Source organism: Pristiophorus japonicus, chromosome 3 (assembly GCF_044704955.1).
Source record: "Pristiophorus japonicus isolate sPriJap1 chromosome 3, sPriJap1.hap1, whole genome shotgun sequence".
Classification (NCBI taxonomy): domain Eukaryota; kingdom Metazoa; phylum Chordata; class Chondrichthyes; family Pristiophoridae; genus Pristiophorus; species Pristiophorus japonicus.
In genome coordinates this window covers 171,270,193-171,296,020 of record NC_091979.1, presented here as the reverse complement: position 1 = coordinate 171,296,020, position 25,828 = coordinate 171,270,193, and the positions used below count along the sequence as shown (strand labels likewise).

At 44.6% G+C, this 25,828-nt stretch overlaps 1 protein-coding gene across 1 annotated transcript in view; it reads left to right on the top strand.

The window, feature by feature from the left end:
* The window catches only part of LOC139259402 (secreted phosphoprotein 24-like), a 42,334-nt gene extending 16,790 nt beyond the window's left edge, over positions 1-25,544 (top strand). The window contains exons 4-6 of the mRNA XM_070874867.1: positions 8,814-9,125; positions 10,501-10,649; positions 25,059-25,544. Coding sequence (XP_070730968.1) covers positions 8,814-9,125; positions 10,501-10,649; position 25,059 — 462 coding nt within the window. The 3' untranslated portion in view covers positions 25,060-25,544. The remainder of the gene's footprint in view (positions 1-8,813; positions 9,126-10,500; positions 10,650-25,058) is intronic.
* Positions 25,545-25,828: the final 284 nt, after the last annotated feature.

Sequence of the window (25,828 nt, the reverse complement as noted above, 5' to 3'; positions counted from 1 at the left end):
GGAACAAAGAAAAGGCAGACCATTTGAACAACTACTTTGGTTCTGTCTTCACGAAGGAAGACACAAATAATCGGCTAGCCTAACATCAGTAGTGGGGAAAATGTTGGAATCAATTATTAAAGATGAAATAGCAGCACATTTGGAAAGCAGTGACAGAATCAGTCCAAGTCAGCATGGATTTATGAAAGGGAAATCATGCTTGACACATTTTCTAGAATTTTTTGAGGATGTAACTAGTAGAGTGGACAAGGGAAAACCAGTGGATGTGGTGTATTTGGACTTTCAAAAGGCTTTTGACAAGGTCCCACACAAGAGATTGTTGTGCAAAATTAAAGCACATGATATTGGGGGTAATGTACTGACATGGATAGAGAACTGATTGGCAGACAGGAAGCAGAGAGTTGGGATAAACGGGTCCTTTTCAGAATGGCAGGCAGTGAATGATGGGGTGCCACAGGGCTCAGTGCTGGGTCCCCAGCTATTTATAATATACATTAATGATTTAGATGAAGGAATTGAGTGTAATATCTCCAAGTTTGCAGATGAGATGACACTAAGCTGGATGGCGGTGTGAGATGTGAGGAGGATGCTAAGAGGCTGCAGGGTGACTTGGACAGGTTAGGTGAGTGGGCAAATGCATGGCAGATGCAGTATAATGTGGATAAATGTGAGGTTATCCACTTGGGTGACAAAAACACGAAGGCAGACTATTATCTGAATGGCGGAAGATTAGGAAAAGGGGAGCTGCAACGAGACCTGGGTGTCATGGTAAATCAGTCATTGAAAGTTGGCATGCAGGTACAGCAGGCATTGAAGCAGGCAAGTGGTGTGTTGGCCTTCATAGCTAGGGGATTTGAGTATAGGAGAGGGAGATCTTACTGCAGTTGTACAGGGCCTTGAGGTTTCACCTGGAATATTGTGTTCAGTTTTGGTCTCCTAATGTGAGGATGGACATGCTTGCTATTGAGGAAGTTCAGTGAAGGTTCACCAGACTGATTCCCGGGATGACAGAACTGACATATGAGGAGAGACTTGATCGACTGGGCCTGCATTCACTGGAGTTTAGGATAAGAGGTTATCTCATAGAAACATATAAAATTCTGACGGGACTGGACAGGTTAGAAGCAGGAAGAATGTTCCTGATGTTGGGGAAGTCCAGAACCAGGGCTCACAGTCTAAGGATAAGGGGTAAACATAGAAACATAGAAACATAGAAAATAGGTGCAGGAGTAGGCCATTTGGCCCTTTGAGTCTGCACCACCATTCAATAAGATCATGGCTGATCATTCATCTCAGTATCCCTTTCCTGCTTTCTCTTCATATCCCTTGATCCCTTTAGCTGTAAGGGCCATATCTAACTCTCTCTTGAATATATCCAATGAACTGGCATCAACAACTCTCTGTGGTAGGGAATTCCACAGGTTAACAACTCTCTGAGTGAAGAAGTTTCTCTTTATCTCAGTCCTAAATGGCTTACCCCTTATCCTTAGACAGTGTCCTCTGGTTCTGTACTTCCCCAACATCGGGAACATTCTTCCTGCATCTAACCTGTCCAGTCCCGTCAGAATTTTATATGTTTCTATGAGATCTCCTCTCATCCTTCTAACTTCCAGTGAATACATTTAGGACTGAAATGAGGAGAAACTTCTTCATTCAGAGAGTTGCTAACCTGTGGAATTCTCTACCGCAGAGAGTTGTTGATACCAGTTCATTGGATATGTTCAAGAGGGAGTTAGATATGGCCCTTATGGCTAAAGGGATCAAGGGGTATGGAGAGAAAGCAGTAAAGGGGTACCGAGGTGATTGATCAGCCATGATCTTATTGAATGGTGGTGCAGGCTCGAAGGGCCGAATAGCCTACTCCTGCACCTATTTTATATGTTTCTATGTTTCTATGGCCATATACCATGACATTTTCAGGTGGATATTTTTTACTGGCCCCCCACACAGCAGAAACCAATAAAACACTTCCAACTCTCTTTTGGCATTATGTCCAGTTCTTTTTAAAATATTAGTTGTAAACTATTGGCAAGTTTTTATTTCATTGAAGCATTGTATAGAAACTCTGGTATACAATTAGAAGCCATTCCCATGATGTTTTTCTCTCCGTGCTTTTGTGTAATGATGGTTATCTTTCTTTCTCCCTATCTCCCCCAGTAATTATATATTGGTCTCTATGCTGCATTCTGCAGTGACTCATCTAAAACTCAACCATCCACTTGCTGTACTAAGTCGCAGACACCTATCAACACTAGGAACATAGGAACAGGAGTCGGTCATTCAGCACTTCGAGCCTATTCCGCCATGCAATGAAATCATGGCTGATCTGTGACCTAACTCCATATACCCGCCTTTGGCCCATATCCCTTAATATCTTTGGTTAAGAACATAAGAACATAAGAACATAAGAATTAGGAACAGGAGTAAGCCTCCTAGCTCCTCGAGCCTGCTCCGCCATTCAACAAGATCATGGCTGATCTGGCCGTGGACTCAGCTCCACTTACCCGCCCGCTCCCCGTAACCCTTAATTCCCTTATTGGTTAAAAATCTTATCTATCTGTGACTTGAATACATTCAATGAGCTAGCCTCAACTGCTTCCTTGGGCAGAGAATTCCACAGATTCACAACCCTCTGGGAGAAGAAATTCTTTCTCAACTCGGTTTTAAATTGGCTCCCCCGTCTTTTGAGGCTGTGCCTCCTAGTTCTAGTCTCCCCGACCAGTGGAAACAACCTCTCTGCCTCTATCTTGTCTATCCCTTTCATTATTTTAAATGTTTCTATAAGATCACCCCTCATCCTTCTGAACTCCAACGAGTAAAGCCCCAGTCTACTCAATCTATCATCATAAGGTAACCCCCTCATCTCCGGAATCAGCCTAGTGAATCGTCTCTGTCCCCCCTCCAAAGCTAGTATATCCTTCCTTAAGCTATCAACAACAACAACTTGTATTTATATAGTGCCTTTAATGTAGTGAAACATCCCAAGGCGCTTCACAGGAGTATTATGCGATAAAAATTTGACACCGAGCTGCAAAAGTAAAATTTAGGGCAGGCGACCAAAAGCTTGGTCAAAGAGGTATGTTTTAAGGAGTGTCTTGAAGGAGGAAAGAGAGGTAGAGAGGTGGAGAGGTTTAGGCAGGGAGTTCTAGAGCTTGTGGCCTAGGCAACATAAGGCCACCAATGGTTGAGCGATTATAATCAGGGATGCTCAGGAGGGCAGAATTAGAGGAGCACAGACATCTCAGGGGGTTGTGGTGCTGGATGAGATTACAGAGATAAGGAGGGGCGAGGCCACGGAGAGATTTCAATAAAAGGATGAGAATATCCGATTTAAAATTGACACTTGATTTAGCATCAATTGCCCTTTGGGGAAGAGCGTTCCAAACTTCTACCACCCTTTGTGTGAAGAAGTGTTTTCTAATTTCATTGCTGAAATTTCATTTTAATTTTTAAACTATGCTCCCTAGTTCTAGAATCCCCAACCAGCGGAAATAGTTTCTCTCTATCTACCCTATCTGTTCCCTTTAATATCTTGAAAACTTCGATCAGATCACCCCTTAACCTTCTAAATGCTAGGAAATACAACCCTAATTCACTGATCTCGCTGACCACTAGTACACTGATTTTAAAAGCCTCAACTTCGCTCACGAATCCCTCAAAAGGTTGGTCTTGAGCAGGCTTTTATAGATGGGGAAAGATGTAACAACGCAAGGGTTTGGGAAGCAAATTCTAATGTGCAGGGCGGAATGGCTGAAAGCTCTGCTACAGATGATGGAATGGAGGGGGAAGATCTGCACAGCGGATCAGAGTCAGAAGTGGAGGGTGTTGGCTGGGATGTGAGGCTGGAGGAGGTTGCAGAGGCAGGGTCGAGAAAAACAATGGAGGGATTTGGAAATGAGTACAAGGATATTCAGGTCAATGTACTGGAGGATGAGGAGGTCATCCAGGACAAAGGTGATAGGTGAACAGAACCTGGAACAGGATGCAGGAAATGGGATTTTGGATCATTTGGTGATCCTGTGAGCACTGGAGGAGTCGAATCTGGAAGTGAGGAAGGTGTGAATTAAGTTTCAGCAGATGTATGAGTGATGTAGGTAGCTGATAATACAGGCATGTAAACAGATGGTCTTGGTGATGGGTTGGAGATGGGTTTTGAAGCTCAGCTCAGAGCCAAACGTCCCAAAGTTCAGCTTGATTGAGAAGTCAGGAAGGGGAGTATAACTGTGGGTTAAGTTTCTCCCCCCTCCTTGCTTTGAGCTGAAGAAAGTTGTAGCTTAGCCATAACTTGATGTTGGACAGTAGTCAGTCATTTAGCAGTTGAGTTTGATGACCGAAATGTAAAGCTGGGTGCTGTCAGAATACAACTGCAAGAGTAACCATACGTCCGCGTTTTCTGGGGACAGTCACGGATGAGGTACAGTGTCTCCGGGCAAACAAGTCCCCGGAAGAGTCAATGGTTCACAATACTCGGCCCCGCTGTCTATCCCTGGGCAGTGAGTCTATCCCCCTGAGCTGTCAGTTTGTGGCACTAAAACTAATTTAAACAACAATTGTACAACGGCCAGAATGACTCACTGCACGTGCAAGACTGGGCGGTCACTGAGTCAGGTGTAACCTCAGTCATGGGAGGGTGGGGGGAAGGTCAGGTGTGACCTCAATCACGGGGTGCTGGGATGAGGTGCGACCTCAATTACTGGGGGAAGGGCCTAGTGTGACTTGGTCACTGGGGGAGGAGCCAAGTGTGACCTCAGTTACTCAGCGGAGGCGGGTCAGGTGTGACCTCAGTTACTGTGGGGGTGTAGATTGAGGGTCAGGTATGGCCTCAGATACTGGGGGGGGTGGGGGGGAATAGGTCAGGTGTCTGAACGGGCTTCGATAGTGTGATGTCAAATCCGCGGTAATTAAATGCACTTTATTTTTGCATTTGTAGTATATATGCACAACTTGTAAAATATAGGCTGCTAAATTGTTTTGCCTTGCTACACTGCGTGACCTACATTTTCCATCCTGGCTACTTTTCTGTGCTTCCACACTGTGTGTCCCTGGATTCAGTTTAGAAAATATGGTCTCCCTAAGCTAAATCCGTTCTTAAAAGAAAATGGTGGGTGTGTGTCAGGTGTGACTTTAATCACCCGGGGGTGGGGGTCGGGGGAGGGGAAGGGTGGGAGGGGCAAGCGTGACCTCAATCACTGGGCGGTGTCAGGTTAGGTGTGACCTCAGTCACTGGGGGGATGGGGGGTGAGTTGTCAGGTGTGACCTCAGTCACGGGGAGTGGGGAGACATCAGGTGTGACCTCAGTCATGGGCTGGGAGGTGGGTCAGGTGTGATCTTAGTTACTGAGGTTGGGGTCCGGTGTCACCTCAGTCATGGTGGGGATGGGGTGCAGGTCAGGTATGACCTCTATCACTGGAGGAGTCAGGTGTGATCTCAGTCATGCGCACTCTGCAGTCCCTTTGGCGGCCACCACTAGGCCACCAGGGATGCCCTCGACCGGGTCAGCAGTCTGGCAAAACGGAGTGCTGGGCTGCAGGAAGGCGGCCTGGTCAAGGCAAGGGCCACCATTGTTGGGCCAACAGAAGAGTCGCCAGCAGAAAGATATGGCGGCTCACGACGCAAACGGCCTCCCCTTTAAGGGGAGTCAGCAATGGATATCCGCCCCACCTGCGAAGCTGGCGGTGACATCGGCCCGCGCCATCCTCGCCGCCCGTGGGGCAATTTTCCCAACAGGGCGCAAAGGGGTTGGCACTGGGTGGTGAGGATTCAGCGCGCATTGTAATGACATCATCGCGTGCGTGTGCCAGCCGGGGCGCAAATCACGGGGCATGGCGCTGACAGCACAATGCCCCCCAAACCTCCGGAGCAATTTCACCGGTGGCACTATTGACCCATTCCCCCGGGCAATAATCTCGTTGTGCCCCATTCGCACTCCTTGGCAGTGCTAATGGGGCTATAATAAAAGGCAATTTCACACTCAATGGGCCTAAAGATCTCCTACTATGCCTCCTTCTATGGTTCTATGGTTTGTGTTATTATGCATTTTAATTCCAGCGAGATTAAATAATCCACTTGTTTTCCTTTAACTGTTTATTTTTGCAATAAATCAGCTTCAAACGAAATGATCCAATATGTATTTTACTGGTAAAATAAGGGGTTCCGGAAAAGTTCCCAAGCATGCTGAGCAATTGAGCTGCTAGGATAGGATAAGGAGAGCAGGCAGTTGTTCAACATGGGCATATAATGCTCTGGAATGTCATGGAATAACCTTCAACCTTACCAAACATGGAGAAAACCCCAACTGCTTGATAATAGATTTGAGTAGTCCAGAAAGGGAGTTGTTTATTCTTTTGTTTGATTGGTGAAGTCCTTTATCTCGTCTAATGTTGTGTCTCTTTCTTTGATAGGTTTGATTAAGGAAATTATTCATTCTATAACTATCTTAAAAAATACCCAGGAAGATTTTTAACTAGAATTCCACACAAAGGTCACTGATCTATTATCACTTTTCAAGCACACATTCTTAATACATTTTAAAGTTAAATCAAACAATTTGTAACAATTTAGATAAAGAAAACAAAATCACGTCCAATCAGAAAGAAAGCCATCGCAAATGGGCTCAATTCACCATGCTGCAAAAGGATGCTGCAATTTTTTCTGTGAATTCTCGTTAAAAAAAACACCCCCAAGTGAACAGTGTGTACTTTTCTCATTATCAGTTTCTGCAACTTGTCAATGAATGACCCATTTGAAACAAGTTCCCTGTGGTTATAAAATCTGAAATGCTGGCACAGTATCCTACAAAGAAGGCTCAACAGTGAGGTGCTTGATTCTGCTCTGTGTATATTAAGTGGTTCTGAGTGACTGATTGTCACACCTTCATCAAAGGCTTTCGAGCTGTTAATATAGCTCTGTTCCATCAATTCCACTGCACGAGTCAACTATTTAAGCATTCTCTGACAAAATGTTCAATGTGGCAAAGATTTAAAGGGGTGAAGAGTCCATGGTATGGTAGTAATAGGAGGGGTACAGAGTTTGTGATGTGATAGTAAGGGAGAACATAACATAAAATACAGGAGTAGGAGTTGGCCATTTTGCCCCTCGAGCCTGCTCCACCATTCAATAAGATCATGGCTGATCTGATCTTGGCCTCAACTCCACTTCCCTGCCCCCTCCCCATAACCCTTGACTCTCTTATCATTCAAAAATCTGTCTATTTCCACCTTAAATATATTCAATGACCCAGCCTCACAGCTCTCTGGGGGTAGAGAGTTCCAAAGATTCACAATCCTCTGAGAGAAGAAATTCTTCCTCATTTCCATTTTAAATGGGCGAACCCTTATTCTGAAACTATGCCTCCTAGTTCTAGATTCTCCCACAAGGGAAAACATCCTCTCTGCATCTACCTTGTCAAGCCCCCTCAGAATCTATACATTTCAATAAGATCCACTCTCATTCTTCTAAACTCCAATGAGTACAGGTCCAATCTGCTCAACATCTCTTCATAAGACAACTCCTTTATCTCAGGAATCAACCTGGTGAACCTTCTCTGAACTGCCTCCAATGCAAGTTTATCCCTCCTGAAATAAGGAGACCAAAACTGTACACAGGGAAGGGTATGGAGTCCATGGTGTGACAGTAAGGGGAGGGGTACGGAGTCTATGTTGTTACTGTAAGGGGAGGGGTACAGAGTCCATGGTGTGACAGTAAGGGGAGGGGTACAGAGTCCATGTTGTTACTGTAAGGGGAGGGGTACAGAGTCCATGGTGTGACAGTAAGGGGAGGGGTACGGAGTCTATGTTGTTACTGTAAGGGGAGGGGTACAGAGTCCATGGTGTGACAGTAAGGGGAGGGGTACAGAGTCCATGTTGTTACTGTAAGGGAAGGGGTACAGAGTCCATGGTGTGACAGTAAGGGGAGGGGTACAGAGTCCATGGTGTGACAGTAAGGGGAGGAGTATAGAGTCCATGGTGTCACAGTAAGGAGAGGGGTACAGAGTCCATGGTGTTACTATAAGGGGAGTGGTACAGAGTCCATGGTGTGACAGTAAGGGGCGGGGTACGGAGTCTATGTTGTTACTGTAAGGGGAGGGGTACTGAGTCCATGTTACTGTAAGGGGAGGGGTACAGAGTCCATGGTGTGACAGTAAGGGGAGGGATACAGAGTCCATGGTGTGACAGTAAGGAGAGGGCATGACGAAGTGAAGGCATCTTTCAGAAAATATCAAAACTGTCATTTTGCTACAGAGCTTCAGGATTTGCTGCAACAAATTTGTGTCCCCGAACTTGCTCTCAGTGGCTTCGCCTTTCTGAACCAGTCAGATCAGTTCAGTGATCAGTTCCATTAAACAAGGCAGCTTTTTCAAGTTTCACCCAGCCCCCTTCCACTGCTTTAGCAATGCTGAATATCAGAATACAACAGCATTTCTGGCCCCCGTGTGGTTAAGGTGTTAACAATGGGAAATATGACAGGTGACAGGATCCAATCTCTAATCTACACATTCTCTTTGGGTAGTCCTGCCGTCGCTCTCGATGGAAAATCCCGGATGTGGCAGTGGAGCTTAGGAAGCTGAAAAAGAATAATGTGAATTTGGTCTCCCACACTGATAACCTTCAAAGGTCTCCCTCACAATATCACATTAATGTGCAATGCAACATTTACCCTGATGATAAAATAATGTCCCGTGTTAATAACACCCCTTGATGGTTACAGAATCCTGGCTCTCAGACATGCGACAGTCGATGCCCACTCACTATTACTACATCTGCTCTGTTTTGGAACACTGTTACTGAATTACAATAACGTCTCTATATCTGTAGGAAACTGCTACTTGCACGAGCCGAGTCACATTTGAAGCTGGCATAATCAAGAATGTTCAACTACAATGCATGAACACAAACTTGACGACACCCACAGCACCCGTAACCAGTGAACCAACAAGGCCAACATCAACGCCAACTCAAACACCAACATCAACGGCAACTCCAACATCAACACCAACATCAATTCCACCTCCAGCACCAACATCGTCGTCGTCGTCGTCGTCGTCGTCGTCATCATCATCATCATCATCATCATCATCATCATCATCATCATCAGAGGAAAGCAATGAATCATCAAAGAAAAGAATGGTAATAACTTTTTGTTTTTGAATTTCATGCTGACTTAAATAATTGGCTGGAATTTCCTGAAAACAAATTCTGTAAGTACGGCGTAATGCCGATTTTCAGTACAAAAGATCAAACAAATTAGGGCGGCAATTACTTATTCTGACTGAGAGCTACAATGTGTTCTCTTCATCTCTTCATGGCATCAGATTGATGTGTATTAAAAATTAAAAGACTTCTTGATTGCTTTTTCATAAACATGCTGTGTATAATGTGCATAGAAAAATGGCTTGATGGCTTTAAACATTAATTTTCATGCATAAAGAGGGACATAAAGTAGGAATATGGTATACATTCAGCACTTTCCTGGGGCCCTGATTGTTTACTCTGATTTCCACCTGTTTGACGCTGTTTTTTAATATTGTGACGTATGCCAATGAGACTCTCAGAGAATTCCAAATCAACTCACCAGCGGGAAGATCGGCACAAATTTTGGCTTAACTTAATGGTTACGCTGTTTCAGGAAATTCCAGAACAAATCATTTGGAAATCACACCTTGAGGAAACAGTGGGTGAAACTATCTAAGTCCTCTGGTCACTGGCATGCACCCATGATTTTGCGATAATCATATACAGTCTGGTATATGAGGGCTAGACTGTATCGAGAGCCCTCAGAATCCTCGCCCCATTTCTGTAACTTGTCCGAGAGACTCAGGATGGATTCTTATATAAAGCTGGCAGAGTACCACAATAATCAGATCACTAATGATAGCACTTGACATCTTGTCAAACCCAATGAGTGTGACTGGTTCAACCCACAATGCACATTACTTCTTTCAGCAAATGTAGCAGCCAACTTGCTCGTAGTGAGATCCCACAATTAGCAAATGAGATAAATGTGCAATTAATCTGCTTTGGTAGTGCTGATTGAGGGAGTGGATGTTAGTCAGGAGAGCTCCCTACTCTTCTTCAGATCATGCTACGGGATCTTGTATATCAACCTACATGAGCTGACAGGGTCTCAGTTTAACATCTCATCTAATGAATAGCATCGCTGACAGTACAGCACTCGCTCACTGAAACATTAGGCTAGATTAAGTGTGCAGATCCTGCAGTGGGGATTGATCACATGATCATGTGGTTCTGAGGAAGGTGCTCTATTACTGAGCCAAGATGACACACCTCTAACTGATGCAGATTTAACCTGTCTACAGAGACACTGCACTGAAGCCGAAAAATGGACAATCGACAGGTTTGACTGCAAGTCAGACTTTACTGGTTAGTACAGGGGGGGGATTCTTCAGCTATTTAATATTAATGTTCTGTCCTTAAAAACTGTATATATAAAGAGCATTCTGTTTTCTCTGGGCTGAGATATAAATAATGCATTTCAATTTAGAAACGTTGCAGAAAAGGTCGAATAAGCAATTCAGGAAGAAACATGGTTGCAGAAGAAATGCTACCACAGGAGTCAAATATAAATCTAGAGGAGGAATCTACACAACAACGCACAAGGCAAGGTACTGGCGAGAGTAAAATACGGATTTAGTAAGTATCACCAGACATTATTTGTTACTTTTCGAAGAGTATATTCTCCTCATTTTTGTCCCATTTACGTGGTTGCAGAATTACATACAATTACAACACGCAAACAGGCCATTTGTAAGTGTTGCTGTTGGTCTTCCACAGGAGCAGTAGTCCTAATCCCATTTGCCTGCCCAGTTCCCATATCTGTTTATTCTCCTTTCCTTCAGCCTCTTAACTAACCAATTCTTAAATGTTGATATGATCTATTGTGATGTTTTTTTTTAAATTATATTACGGACTTGTATTTTTTAATTCTGTTAATTATCTTGTACATCTCTATATGGTCATCTTTCAGATGCCTCTTTTCAGGGCTGAAAAGCCTAGGGCCTAGAAATGTGTTAGCCCCCTGAAAATGGATGCTGGGATCATGATTGTAGTGTTCAGCTAAATGCTGAATGTGCTGCTGAGTGGATGAATGCTCAGCATGGGGCCCAAGTTTGTGTGAGGCTAGCTCCAAGTAAAGCTAGCCTGCACAACTTAAAGGCAGTTTGCACCTCTGCTGGGGAGGTGCCATCTGCCTGCACCAGGTGGTGAACATGCTTGTGAAGGCTACTATCAGAAAAATAGTGAGTAATGGCTCAATAGGCCAGATAAAGGGCTCCAAGTTTCTCTAATGCAGCAATGGAGACATTGTTCTAGATGGTCAACTCCAGGAGAGAGGTCCTCTTACCTCAGGGCACCAGAAGGCCCTCAGTGCAACAGACAAGATTGCAGTGGGAGCAGATAGCCAGTGTGATTAATGCCAGCAGTATAGTCACGAGGATCGAAACTCAACACAGGAAGAAAATCAATGACCTCATAGGCATGGTCAAGATCAGTGAATTCATCTTCAAATGCCATATCCCACAATCTGCACTATTAGCCTCACACAGTGCTTAATGCACCACACCCCCATCACTTACCTATCAACAATCTTTACCAAACGCAACTCATACCTCAGATTTATAGCTTCACCTCACCAACACACATTTACCACTGCTGCAAGATTCACACCCACATCTAACAGTTTGAACACACTATCAGCTATTCAACCATGACCGGCATATCACCCAAACACATTGCACCACTCTGAATGACACATTTCCCTTTCTCTTGCAGGAATAGATGCTGCATAACAGATGACAACAGACGTTAACTGGCAGGGACAGGTGCACCTGCATCACCTTACCCCCATGGCCAACGGTGGGGCTGAAGGAATGCAAGATGCCGCATACATTATCCTCCTTCTCACATCCCACGTCCCTCTCATCCCACAATCTCTTCTGATTTACAATCTTCATATGGTGTAAGCATGCACCTCTTGCTTTTCTACCTCAACTCACCCCCTCCCCTCACCACAACCCTATCCTTGTGCCTTTCCAATTTTGACACCCAAGATATCCAGCCTGCCCAAACAGTGGTCGAATAACTAGAGGGAGGGGCGAGTCAAGAAGAAGAAGAAACACCATCACTCTATTTCAGACTCCCAGCCAGCAACTCAGATACTGACACTCTGTGTACTTTAGAGGATAGGTTAAACATGATATATGTACGTGGTGAGACATTTAGCATGAGTGGCTTTCAACCAGGACAGGGGAAAAGGGTAGCTCAGATAACTCAGCGGAGGGCGGGGTCGCACTCGAGTTCTTCTGCACAAGACTCAGATGAAGACCTCGATAGGGCGGCCTACAGAAGAACACTAATGGGTATGTACAATGAAATGCTTAGTGCATTGGCAGGCCTGCCAGAAAGCCTGAATGCAATGTCAAGTAGCATGGAGGAGTCCAGCTCCAGCTGTGCACAGGGCTTTGGGCAGAGCTTGGAGCCTATCCTTTCCAGCGTGGAATGGCTGGCCAAATCTATTAACGCACTTGTCGACCTAACCATCATGCTGCGTCTGATGACCGAAGTCTCAGGTTCCATTGCAGCACAAGCACAAACACCCAATGTCGGAGTGCTGCAATGGAAGCTCAGACTGAAGCCATGCAAGCACAGACTCTTGCCACCATGGCTGGATTTACCAGTGTTGAAAGGGGCAAGATGACGCTGTGATGGACAGTAACAGAGGGAAGGGAAGATTTGCGAGTAATGTTGAAAAGGGATTTGGGGTTGTGTTTACTGGCATTGCAGGCGGATGATTCAATACCGGATATCCTGGCCAGAAAGGGGCTATCTGGGTTTCTTAGGTTTGCTTCTCTTCCACCACCTCCTCTTCCTTCACTTCCTCCTCATCTTCCTCCTCCTGCTCCTGAGCTGGTGACCATATCTCCGGTGTCAAATCCTGTGCCCTCATATGGCCAGGTCGTGGTGAATCCAGCAGACCACGATGTTCCAGTGTGTACTGTTTGCGGTTCCGGTAAATCTAAGCATTTATGTACAGTGCTTGTAAAGCCACGTGCGTACAGTTAATGCAGAGAGAAGAAAATGAAGTTCCCTCTCCTGGCATAGAGAGAGTCTGCCACCTCTCTTATGCAGCAGCGGATGGTGAACTGGGAGATGTTACAGATGTTGCCTGATCCAAGCTGGAAGGATCCCGACACAAAGAAATTCAGGTCCACGGTGACTATCACAGCCACTTGCATCACTGTCCTTGCCCTGGTGTAAGGCTGCAGGTCTGGTTGCAAAAGGTGGCAGAGTTCTGTGAGCACTTTCTTCATAAAGTGCAGATGCCTCACACACTGCTCCTGGCTCAGGTTGAGGCAAGAAAATTGCTCTTGGAAGACCCTATGTGGGTAAAGCCTCCTGCAGAGCCCTTCTCCTCCTCCTGCTCTTCCTTCTGCGAGCAACTTGTCCTATTCTGTGCTTTCATCTGCTCCACAGAGCGCCACCTAGTGTATTACTGATGTAATGCAACTACTGATGCATTAATAATAAAAGGTCACATGACACAGTCTTGTTTAGAAGCCACCTTGTGCAGTGTATGTTTGTGTTAGTGATGCCGTAAAGATATCACATATTGGCCACGAGGATAGGGTCTTTGGATTCCCTAGCTGACATTTTTGTTGGTGGATATTGCTGCCAACCGACAGAGAGACTTTGAGAGGTTCTTTGTTTAGTAGAACAGCTAAAAATCCAATTTAAATTTTAAGCACACTTGACTGAACTATCGATGTTGCCAAAATCCAGATGGCCATGCCTTTAGGAATAATAGGATGTTTAGGTGAGTCCCATCGTGAATGAGGGATTTTGGAGCATATGTGGAGTGGCTAGAAATGTTTTTCACCGTGAATAGTATCGTCAAAGTCCCGATGATGAAAACAATAACCGGGTGGCTTTAGAAAGGAAATGGGCTCTTTTCTCGACTGAAGCAGGCCCCGAGGTGTATGAAAGCCTAAAAAATGTGCTTGTTCCCATCAAGCCAAAGGGCACGCCACTGATGGAGATTCTAGAACAGCACTACAGTCCCGAGCCCCTGGAAATTGCTGAAAGTTATCGTTTTGGAACACTAAATCAATAAACTAACGAGGGAATCAGTGAGTACATTGTAGTTTTAAAAAAGCTATTCATTCACTGTCATTTTGGAAACTTTCAGGACTGAGCATTGCGTAACCGCTTTGTGGGTTGAAAAATGAAGCAATCAGAAGGAAGTTGTTGACAACCCCAAACGTGACTTTTGATTTAGCTTGTCAGACAGCTATGTCGATGGATATGGCCAACCACCACTCCCGAGAATTTTGCGCCATTTCCAATCATCAGACAACTGAGGTGGATCACCTGCAGGTTAGAAGTAAATGGCAGTTGGGACCCAAGGCCTCAGCAACTGGCCATGGTAACAGTGCATTGAAGTTGTGTTATCGGTGCCTGAGACAACACATTGCTCAAAGCTGTCCATATGTGAAGGCAGAGTGTTTCTACTGCAAGAATACTGGGCAACTTGTGAAGGCATGCCGACTGAAGAGCAAACCGACTTTCAATACTAGAAGTAGAAATTGGCAGACACTACATTGAAGAGAAGCAACAGGACGAGGAGGTTCTCAAGATACACATCATCAGGAGCACAAGGATATCTAACAGCGATTCGCTAAGATTCATCATCCAAATAGACATTGCAGGAACCAGGATGCCCGTGGAAATCAACACTGGTGCACCATGAGTTTAGTATTGGAGTCACTATATATCGACAAGTTGTGTGATTTTCGACTGGAGAAATTGAAGATGGAGCTGCGAGGCTACTCAGGAGAGCAAATCCCTGTTGTAAGAAGTATCACCATACTGGTGAAATACAAGGATCAGTTTCAGAGCTTGCCTTTCATAGTAGTGGCAGGAGACAAGCCTGTCTTGATAGGTAAAAATTGGTTATGATCACTGAAGCTGGATTGGAATTAGATTTTTTGTGTGGAAACGAAATTTGCATCGAAAGATGTTATCATCAAGCAGTATGCAAAGGTGTTCCATGAAACAGGCAGTCTGATCCAAGACTTCAAGGCAAGTGTAAGAGTGCAGATGGATGCAAGACCAGTTTACTGCAAACCACAACCCATATCATACTCACTCAAGGAGAAAACTGAACAAGAACTCAAAAGACTAGAAACTGAGAACATTATCTCTAAGGTAGATCCATATAATTGGGCTACACCCATTGTTGTAGTACCTAAGTCCGATGGTAAGATAAGGTTATGTGGTGATTATAAAGTAACCATAAACCAAGTTCTAGAGGGTAATCTACCCAATACTTTGCCAAATGTAGAAGATTTGTTCACAATGCTGACAGGTGGCCAGCATCTTTTCCAAATTACATCTGATAAATGCCTACTTACAACTTGAGCGAGATAAGGAGTCCAAGTCATGCTTGACAATAAATACTCATCTAGGCCTATATCAGTTTAATAGGCTCCCATTTGAAGTGTCTTCCGCAACTGCCATATTCCAAGGGGTGATGAACCAGATTCTGCAAGGTATTGAAGGGGAAGTATGTTATTTAGATGACATACTCATTTTAACTCCAAACAGGCAAATCCATAATAACATGTTGAATGAAATGCTCAAAGAGCTAGAGAAGCACAGAGTATGAGTGACTGCTCACAAGTGTGAGTTATTTCAGACCTCAGTGGAGTACTTAGGGCACAGAGTAGACAAAGATGGTTTACTTCCAAACAAGGAAAAGCTGGATGCAATCAGAAATGCACCCGCTTCCAGGAATGTCACTGAACTTCGGTTCATTCTTTGGTCTTTTGAAATATTATGGGAAGTTCCTAACAAATTTGGCTACAGTATTACATCCACTGAATGAACTATTGAAAAATAGGTCCATTGGAAGTGGTCAGAAGAATGCAATACAATATTCAAGGAGTGTAAAAGCCAATTGGTAGAGAGCACCATGTTAGTTGGCTATGACGAATCTAAGGAGATCGAGCTAACATGTGATGCCTCTCTGTATGGAGTTGTGGCAGTGATCTCTTATGCACTAGTCAGTGGGGAGGAGAAATCAATTGCTTTTGCTACATGCATTCTCAGTGCCAGTGAGCAGAATTATGCGCAGATCAAAAGGGAAGCTTTGGCATTGATTTTTATGGTCAAGAAGTTCCATAAATAGAAACAGAGAAACATAGAAAATTGGTGCAGGAGTAGGCCATTCGGCCCTTCTAGCCTGCACCGCCATTCAATGAGTTCATGGCTGAACATGCAACTTCAGTACCCTATTCCTGCTTTCTCGCCATACCCCTTGATCCCCCTAGTAGTAAGGACTTCATCTAACTCCTTTTTGAATATATTTAGTGAATTGGCCTCAACAACTTTCTGTAGTAGAGAATTCCACAGGTTCACCACTCTCTGGGTGAAGAAGTTTCTCCTCATCTCGGTCTTAAATGGCTTACCCCTTATCCTTAGACTGTGACCTCTGGTTCTGGACTTCCCCAACATTGGGAACATTCTTCCTGGATCTAACCTGTCTAAACCCATCAGAATTTTAAACGTTTCTATGAGGTCCCCTCTCATTCTTCTGAACTCCAGTGAATACAAGCCCAGTTGATCCAGTCTTTCTTGATAGGTCAGTCCCGCCATCCCGGGAATCAGTCTGGTGAACCTTCGCTGCACTCCCTCAATAGCAAGAATGTCCTTCCTCAGGTTAGGAGACCAAAACTGTACACAATACTCCAGGTGTGGCCTCACCAAGGTCCTGTACAACTGTAGCAACACATCCCTGCCCCTGTACTCAAATCCCCTCGCTATGAAGGCCAACATGCCATTTGCTTTCTTAACCGCCTGCTGTACCTGCATGCCAACCTTCAATGACTGATGTACCATGACACCCAGGTCTCGTTGCACCTCCCCTTTTCCTAATCTGTTACCATTCAGATAATAGTCTGTCTCTCTGTTTTTACCACCAAAGTGGATAACCTCACATTTATCCACATTATACTTCATCTGCCATGCATTTGCCCACTCACCTAACCTATCCAAGTCGCTCTGCAGCCTCATAGCATCCTCCTCGCAGCTCACACTGCCACCCAACTTAGTGTCATCCTCAAATTTGAAGATACTACATTTAATCTCCTCAGTCTAAATCATTAATGTACAGTGTAAACAGCTGGGGCCACAGCACAGAACCTTGCGGTACCCCACTAGTCACTGCTTGCCATTCTGTAAAGTCCTCATTTACTCCTACTCTTTGCTTCCTGTCTGACAACCAGTTCACAATCCATGTCAGCACACTACCCCCAATCCCATGTGCTTTAACTTTGCATATTAATCTCTTGTGTGGGACCTTGTCGAAAGCCTTCTGAAAGTCCAAATATACCACATCAACTGGTTCTCCCTTGTCCACTCTACTGCAAACATCCTCAAAAAATTCCAGAAGATTTGTCAAGCATGATTTCCCTTTCACAAATCCATGCTGACTTGGACCTATCATATTACCTCTTTCCAAATGCACTGCTATGACATCCTTAATAATTGATTCCATCATTTTACCCACTACCGATGTCAGGCTGACCGGTCTATAATTCCCTGTTTTCTCTCTCCCTCCTTTTTTAAAAAGTGGGTTTACATTGGCTACCCTCCACTCCATAGGAACTGATCCAGAGTCAATGGAATGTTGGAAAATGATTGTCAATGCATCTGCTATTTCCAAGGCCTTAAGTACTCTGGGATGCAGTCCATCAGGCCCTGGGGATTTATCGGCCTTCAATCCCATCAATTTCCCCAACACAATTTTCCGACTAATAAGGATTTCCCTCAGTTCCTCCTCCTGACTAGACCCTCTGACCCCTTTTATATCCGGAAGGTTGTTTGTGTCCTCCTTAGTGAATACCGAACCAAAGTACTTGTTCAATTGGTCCGCCATTTCTTTGTTGCTCGTTATGACTTCCCCTGATTCTGACTGCAGGGGACCTACGTTTGTCTTTACTAACCTTTTTCTCTTTACATACCTATAGAAACTTTTGCAATCCGCCTTAATGTTCCCTGCAAGCTTCTTCTCGTACTCCATTTTCCCTGCCCTAATCAAACCCTTTGTCCTCCTCTGCTGAGTTCTAAATTTCTCCCAGTCCCCAGGTTCGCTGCTATTTCTGGCCAATTTGTATGCCACTTCCTTGGCTTTAATACTATCCCTGATTTCCCTTGATAGCCACGGTTGAGCCACCTTCTCTTTTTTATTTTTACGCCAGACAGGAATGTACAATTGTTGTAGTTCATCCATGCGGTCACTAAATGTCTGCCATTGCCCATCCACAGTCAACCCCCTAAGTATCATTCGCCAATCTATCCTAGCCAATTCACGCCTCACACCTTCAAAGTTACCCTTCTTTAAGTTCTGGACCATGGTCTCTGAATTTACTGTTTCATTCTCCATCCTAATGCAGAATTCCACCATATTATGGTCACTCTTCCCCAAGGGGCCTCGCACAACGAGATTGCTAATTAATCCTCTCTCATTACACAACACCCAGTCTAAGATGGCCTCCCCCCTAGTTGGTTCCTTGACATATTCGTCTAGAAAACCATCCCTTATGTACTCCACGAAATCCTCCTCCACCGTATTGCTTCCAGTTTGGTTAGCCCAATCTATGTGCATATTAAAGTCACCCATTATAACTGCTGCACCTTTATTGCATGCACCCCTAATTTCCTGTTTGATGCCCTCCCCAACATCACTACTACTGTTTGGAGGTCTGTACACAACTCCCACTAACGTTTTTTGCCCTTTGGTGTTCTGCAGCTCTACCCATATAGATTCCACATCATCCAAGCTAATGTCCTTCCTAACTATTGCCTTAATCTCCTCCTTAACCAGCAATGCTACCCCACCTCCTTTTCCTTTTATTCGATCTTTCCTGAATGTTGAATACCCCTGGATGTTGAGTTCCCAGCCCTGATCATCCTGGAGCCACGTCTCTGTAATCCCAATCACATCATATTTGTTAACAACTATTTGCACAGTTAATTCATCCACCTTATTATAGATACTCCTTGTATTAAGACACAAAGCCTTCAGGCTTGTTTTTTTTAACACCCTTTGTCCTTTTAGAATTTTGCTGTACAGTGGCCCTTTTTGTTCTTTGCCTTGGGTTTCTCTGCCCTCCACTTTTCCTCATCTCCTTTCTGTCTTTTGCTTTTGTCTCCTTTTTGTTTCCCTCTGTCTCCCTGCATTGGTTCCCTACCCCCTGCCATATTAGTTTAACTCCTCCCCAACAGCACTAGCAAACACTCCCCCTATGACATTGGTTCTGGTCCTGCCCAGGTGCAGACCGTCCGATTTGTACTGGTCCCACCTCCCCCCGAACCGGTTCCAATGCCCCAGGAATTTGAATCCCTCCCTGTTGCACCACTGCTCAAGCCACGTATTCATCTGCGCTATCCTGCGATTCCTACTCTGACTATCACGTGGCACTGGTAGCAATCCCGAGATTACTACTTTTGAGGTCCTACTTTTTAATTTAGCTCCTAGCTCCTTAAATTCGTTTCATAGGACCTCATCCCTTTTTTTACCTATGTCGTTGATACCAATGTGCACCACGACAACTGACTGTTCTCCCTCCCTTTTTAGAATGTCCTGCACCCGCTCCGAGACATCCTTGACCCTTGCACCAGGGAGGCAACATACCATCCTGGAGTCTCAGTTGCGGCCGCAGAAACGCCTATCTATTCCCCTTAAAATTGAATCCCCTATCACTATCGCTCTCCCACTCTTTTTCCTGCCCTCCTGTGCAACAGAGCCAGCTACGGTGCCATGAACTTGGCTGCTGCTGCCCTCCCCTGATGAGTCATCCCCCCCAACAGTACCCAAAGCAGTGTATCTGTTTTGCAGGGGGATGACCACAGGGGACCCCTGCACTACCTTCCTTGCACTGCTCTTCCTGCTGGTCTTCCGTTCCCTATCTGGCTGTGGACCCTTTACCTGCGGTACGACCAACTCGCTACACGTGCTACTCACGTTATTCTCAGCATCGTGGATGCTCCAGAGTGAATCCACCCTCAGCTCCAACTCCCCAACGCGGTCCGTCAGGAGCTGGAGGCGGATACACTTCCCGCACACGTAGTCGTCAGGAACACTGGTGTCGTCCCTGAGTTCCCACATGGTACAGGAGGAGCATAACACGTGACCGAGCTGTCCTGCCATGACTTAACCCTTAGATAAGCTACAACAATGCTAAAGTTTACTCACTGTTATAGAAGAGAAAAAAGAAAAACTACTCACCAATCACCAGCCAATCACTTACCCCCTTGGCTGTGATGTCACCTTTCTGTTTCTTTCTACTTCTTTTTTGCCTTCTCCTTGTAGCTGCACCGGCACACCTCTCCACGCACCTCCTCACGCTGCTCCCGACTGCCGCCGCGTTGGGCCTTTATAGGCCTCTCGCCGACCCCGGAACTCACGCCTCTCCACGCACCTCCTCGACGCTGCTCCCGACTGCCGCCGCGTTGGGCCTTTATTGGCCTCTCGCCGACCCCGGAACTCACGCCTCTCCACGCACCTCCTCGACGCTGCTCCCGACTGCCGCCGCGTTGGGCCTTTATTGGCCTCTCACCGACCCCGGAACTCACGTCTCTCCACGCACCTCCTCGACGCTGCTCCCGACTGCCGCCGCGTTGGGCCTTTATAGGCCTCTCGCCGACCCCGGAACTCACACCTCTCCACGCACCTCCTCACGCTGCTCCCGACTGCCGCTGCGTTGGGCCTTTATAGGCCTCTCACCAACCCCGGAACTCACGCCTCTCCACACACCTCCTCGACGCTGCTCCCGACTGCCGCTGCGTTGGGCCTTTATAGGCCTCTCACTGATCCCCGGAACTCACGCCTCTCCACGCACCTCCTCTACTTGTTTAGTTGCACGTTGACCATCGTTACTGACTGCAATCCTCCATCCAAAGTCCCCAGTTTCAACCTTAGCTGCAGCCCGAATGCAGAGATGGGCTTTGATTTTGTCAGCATATCCATACGACATTGAGTACAGCTGGTCAACTGATCACAGTAATGCTGATGCTATGTCCAGGTTGCCATCCCCATCAAAAGTTACACCCAATAGGGAAGAAGTGTTCTCTTTTTCATACATTGATGAGCTGTCAGTCACAGCTGAACATAAGAACATGAGAACATAAGAAATAGGAGCAGGAATAGGCCATATGGCCCCTCGAGCTTGCTCCGCCATTGGCTGATCCGATCATGCACTCAGTTCCAGTTCCCTGTCCGCTCCCCATAACCCCTTATTCCCTTATCGGTTAAGAAATTGTCTATCTCTGCCTTAAATTTATTCAATGACCAAACTTCCACAGCTATCTGAGGCAGCGAATTCTACAGTTTTACAACCATCTGAGAGAAGAAATTCCTCCTCATCTCCGTTGTAAATGGACGGCCCCTTATTCTAAGATTATGCCCCCTAGTTCTAGTCTCCCCTATCAGTGGAAACATCCTCTCTGCATCCACCTTGTCAAGCCCCCTCATAATCTTATACGTTTCGATAAGATCACCTCTCATTCTTCTGAACTCCAATGAGTAGAGGCCCAACCTACTCAATTTTTCATAAGTCAGCCCCCTCGTCTTCGGAATCAACCTAGTGAACCTTCTCTGAACTGCCTCCAAAGCAAATATATCCTTCCTTAAAAATGGAAACCAAAACTGCACGCTGTATTTCAGGTGTGGCCTCACCAATGGCTGTAGCAAGTCTTCCCTGCTTTTATACTCCATCATCTTTGCAATAAAGGCCAAGATTTCATTGGCCTTCCTGATCACTTGCTATACCTGCACACTAATCTTTTGTGTTTCATGCACCAGGACCCCCAGGTCCCGCTGTACTGCAGCACTTTGCTATTTTTCTCTATTTAAATAATAACTTGCTCTTCGATTTTTTCTGCCAAAGTGCATAACCTCACACTTTCTAACATTATACTCCATCTGCCAAATTTTTGCCCACTCACTGAGCCTATCTATATCCTTTTGCAGGTTGTTTGTGACCTCCTCACACATTGCTTTTCCTCCCATCTTTGTATCGTCAGCAAACTTGGCGACGTTACACTCAGTCCCTTCTTCCAAGCCGTTAATATAGACTGTAAATAGTGGAGGTTCCAGCACTGATCCCTGCGACACCCCATTAGTTACTGATTGCCAACCCGAGAATGAACCATTTATCCCAACTCTCTGTTTTCTGTTAGTTAGCCAATCCTCTATCCATGCTAATATATTACCCCCAACCCCATGAACTTTTATCTTGTGCAGTCACCTTTTATGTGGCACCTTGTCAAATGCCTTCTGGAAGTCCATATACACCATATCCAATGGTTCCCCTTTATCCACCCTCTTCATTACATCCTCAAAGAATTCCAGCAAATTTGTCAAACATGACTGCCCCTTCATAAATCCATGCTGACTCTGCCTGACTGAATTTTGCTTATCCAAATGTCCTGCTACTGTTCCTTAAATAATGGACTCCAACATTTTCCCAACCACAGATGTTAGGCTAACTGGTCTATAGTTTCCTGCTTTTTGTCAGCCTCCTTTTTTAAATAGGGGCATTACATTTGCAGTTTTCCAATCTGCTGTGATCTCCCCAGAATCCAGGGAATTTTGGTAAATTACAGCCAATGCATCCACTATCCCTGCTACTACTTCTCTTAAGCCCCTAGGATGCAAGCCATCAGGTCCAGGGGATTTATCCGCCTTTAGTCCCATTATCTTACTGAATGCCATTTCCTTAGTGATTGTGATTTTGTTAAGTTCCTCCCCCCTATAGCCCCTTGACTATCCACTGTTGGGATATTTTTAGTGTCCTCTACCGTAAAGACTGATACAAAATATTTGTTCGGAGTTTCTGCCATCTCCATGTTCCCCATCACGAATTCCCCGGTTTCATCCTCTCAGGGGCCAGCATTTACTTTAGTCACTCTTTTCCTTTTTATATACCTATAGAAATTCTTGTTATCTGTTTTTATATTTCGTACTAGTTTACTTTCATCGTCTATCTTCCTTTTCTTAATCCATTTTTTTAGAGCAACAAAATGTGACCCAGTTATGTCAAAGGTGTATGATTACATAGCATAAACGTGCCCTCATTAAGTAACTGCTGGATCCAAATCAAAGGAAATAACAGTTGTCGTTGGATCACAAATGAGCAAATTTTCTGGTTACTTATCAAAATACTTCTCATACAACTACAGGTACAACACTCAAATGACAGCCATGAACCAGGTACTCGTTGTGAAAGCCAAAGCTGGCACAGTCAGTAGAAGAGAAACAATTAAGACAGAAAGAGAGTCATCTTAGAGGTAGACTAATAGAGAGAAATGTGAAATTGAGTCAGAAGTTTAGTGAAAAACCATCACCATAAATGGTTAAAGTGGTTACCAGGAATAGTAGTGAAGATATGTGGCCCTCACACATATTTGGTCCAGATGTTTGATCATGGAAAGGTTAGGTTTGTTCACATTGATCATATTTTATCTACATATGTGGAAGGAGTTGAAAGTTGGAATGCTTCCATTATTTCTGATGAGTCAGATAGTCTTATTACAAGTATTGTACCAGTAGAAAATCCTACATCAGATGTACTAAAAACAAACCCAAGTGAAAGTCGGAATTTAGGTCTGAGTCCGAGTCAGGCAGACAAACAGTCTGAAGTTGTAGAGAGTTCAAATGTAAATCAAGGGCATCCCTTAGAGGAAAATTTTCCTCAGGATCAGCCTAGAATGAGTCTAAGTTCAACACCATGTTTGGAAAGTTCTGTACGAGAGCGAAGGTATCCTCTTCAAAATAGATATCCAGTGGTTAAGTTTGATTTGTAAATATGAAAAATAAGTTCATATCTTTTGTTGTACATACCATGCAAATTATGTATAATGATTATTTTGTTATGATTACTTTTTCAATAAGGAGGGAAAAGTGTTATAGAGCACCACCTAGTGGACTATTGATGTAATGCAATACTGATACATTAATAACAAAGGTCATATGGCAAGTCATATGACAAAGGTCATGTGGCAAGTCATGTGACACAGTCTTGTTAAGGAGCCATCTTGTGTAATGTGTGTTTGTGTTCGTGATGTTGTAAAGATAGCACAAGTAAGGCCTCCTGCTGAGCGCCCTTCTCCTCCTCCTGCTCCTCCCTCTTTGAGCAGCTTGTCCTCTTCTTCGCTGCCTTTGCTCAATCTCCCTGTCACACTAAAGGCCAAGGAGGATGTCAACTAGAGCACTCATGACTGGGAGCTAGTGGTCTGACCAGAACCCCTGAATTCAGAAGCAAGACCACTTGCAACACCACATCCTCTCACCTGACCAACTTTAAATTACGCCCCTCCTGTTTGTTGGTTCCCCCTTTCTCCTGTTTACCAGCCTTCCCACCCTTCTGATTGCCGGTCCTCCCTCCCTCCCAATTACTGGGCCCCTTCCCTCCCGATTACTGTCTCCCTCCCTCCTGATTACTGGCCTTCCCTTCCTTCTGATTGATGGTCCCCTCTCCCTCATGATGGCTGGCCCTCCCTCCCTCCCAATTTCTAGTCCCTCCTCCCTCCCTATGCTGTGATATTTCCTAGTTGGTGGTGTTCCCCGACTTTAGCCTTCTAGCATTGTTTTTTCTGGCTGGCTGCCAGATGGAAAACAGAGTAAACAAAATGATAATGAGGCCTGGCTATTAAATTCAGCTGGACATCCGCATCCCTGGCATTTTCCGGGTTCCAACCCCGCAAACATGTTCCCCGCCTCCATGTAAATATTGGGGCCATTGAGTTGGATGGAATGTTCCTAGCATTTGCCCATATTGGAGGACTTGATAAATCTTTGTGAATGAAAATAATTCTTTCTGTCTTTTATACTCCCTTCAGTCACGCAGCTGTGCAAGAGAAGAAACTTTTTGGTTTGTTGACAAACTGAATAATGTTCACCAAAAACCTCTTAGAAAAATGGTTAACTAATAGCTGAAACTATTGGAAAGTCCCACTGAATTAATTTTGCTGATTAAATTACAGATTTTGTAAGATTACCGAAGAGTGGATGGAGATATTGTGTCAAAGGAAGGTGGTAAACATGAAGAAAATTCTACATGACTTATACTGTTTAATTTTAAAGCATTATGTTTCACATTTAATTAATAGTAGTTTACTGTTTAATTGTTAGTATTTCATACTATTGTTTATTATACTGGTGTTCATAATATTATCACTGCTCAGCAATGTGCTAATTATCTAAATCATGTGATATATCCATACCAGACATCATTGTGAACCCGGATAATAAACAGAAGATTGCAGTCTAATTATTGTATCACTTGGGGCTCTTTCAGTTCTGTAAAATAGTATGAGAATTTCCTCCTTCAACACGCTCCTTAAAACCGACCTCTTTGACCAAGTTTTTGCCCATCTGCTGTAATTTCTTCTTATCTGGCTCAGTGTCAAATTTATTTTTTTGTCTTATAACACTCCTGCGAAGCACCTTGGGATGTTTTATTATATTAAAGGCACTATATAAATACAAGTTGTTGTTGTTGAGAAGTAATGCACAACCAGGGTGTTAACCATCTGGGAGATATCACATCCACAATGGAGCTCCCACACTGCACAGCAGATCAATAAAATAAACAAGGCTTTCTTACTTCATCTGCTGTCATTAAAATCTGTGGTCAGTTGTCACAAATTCCAGCTCTCAGTCAGTTCCATGTTCATGAGAAAGTTCATCTCTTCAGTGAGAGCCAGGAATGAGGATAATTTCTGCATTGCAAAACTGATTAAATCTTTCTCAC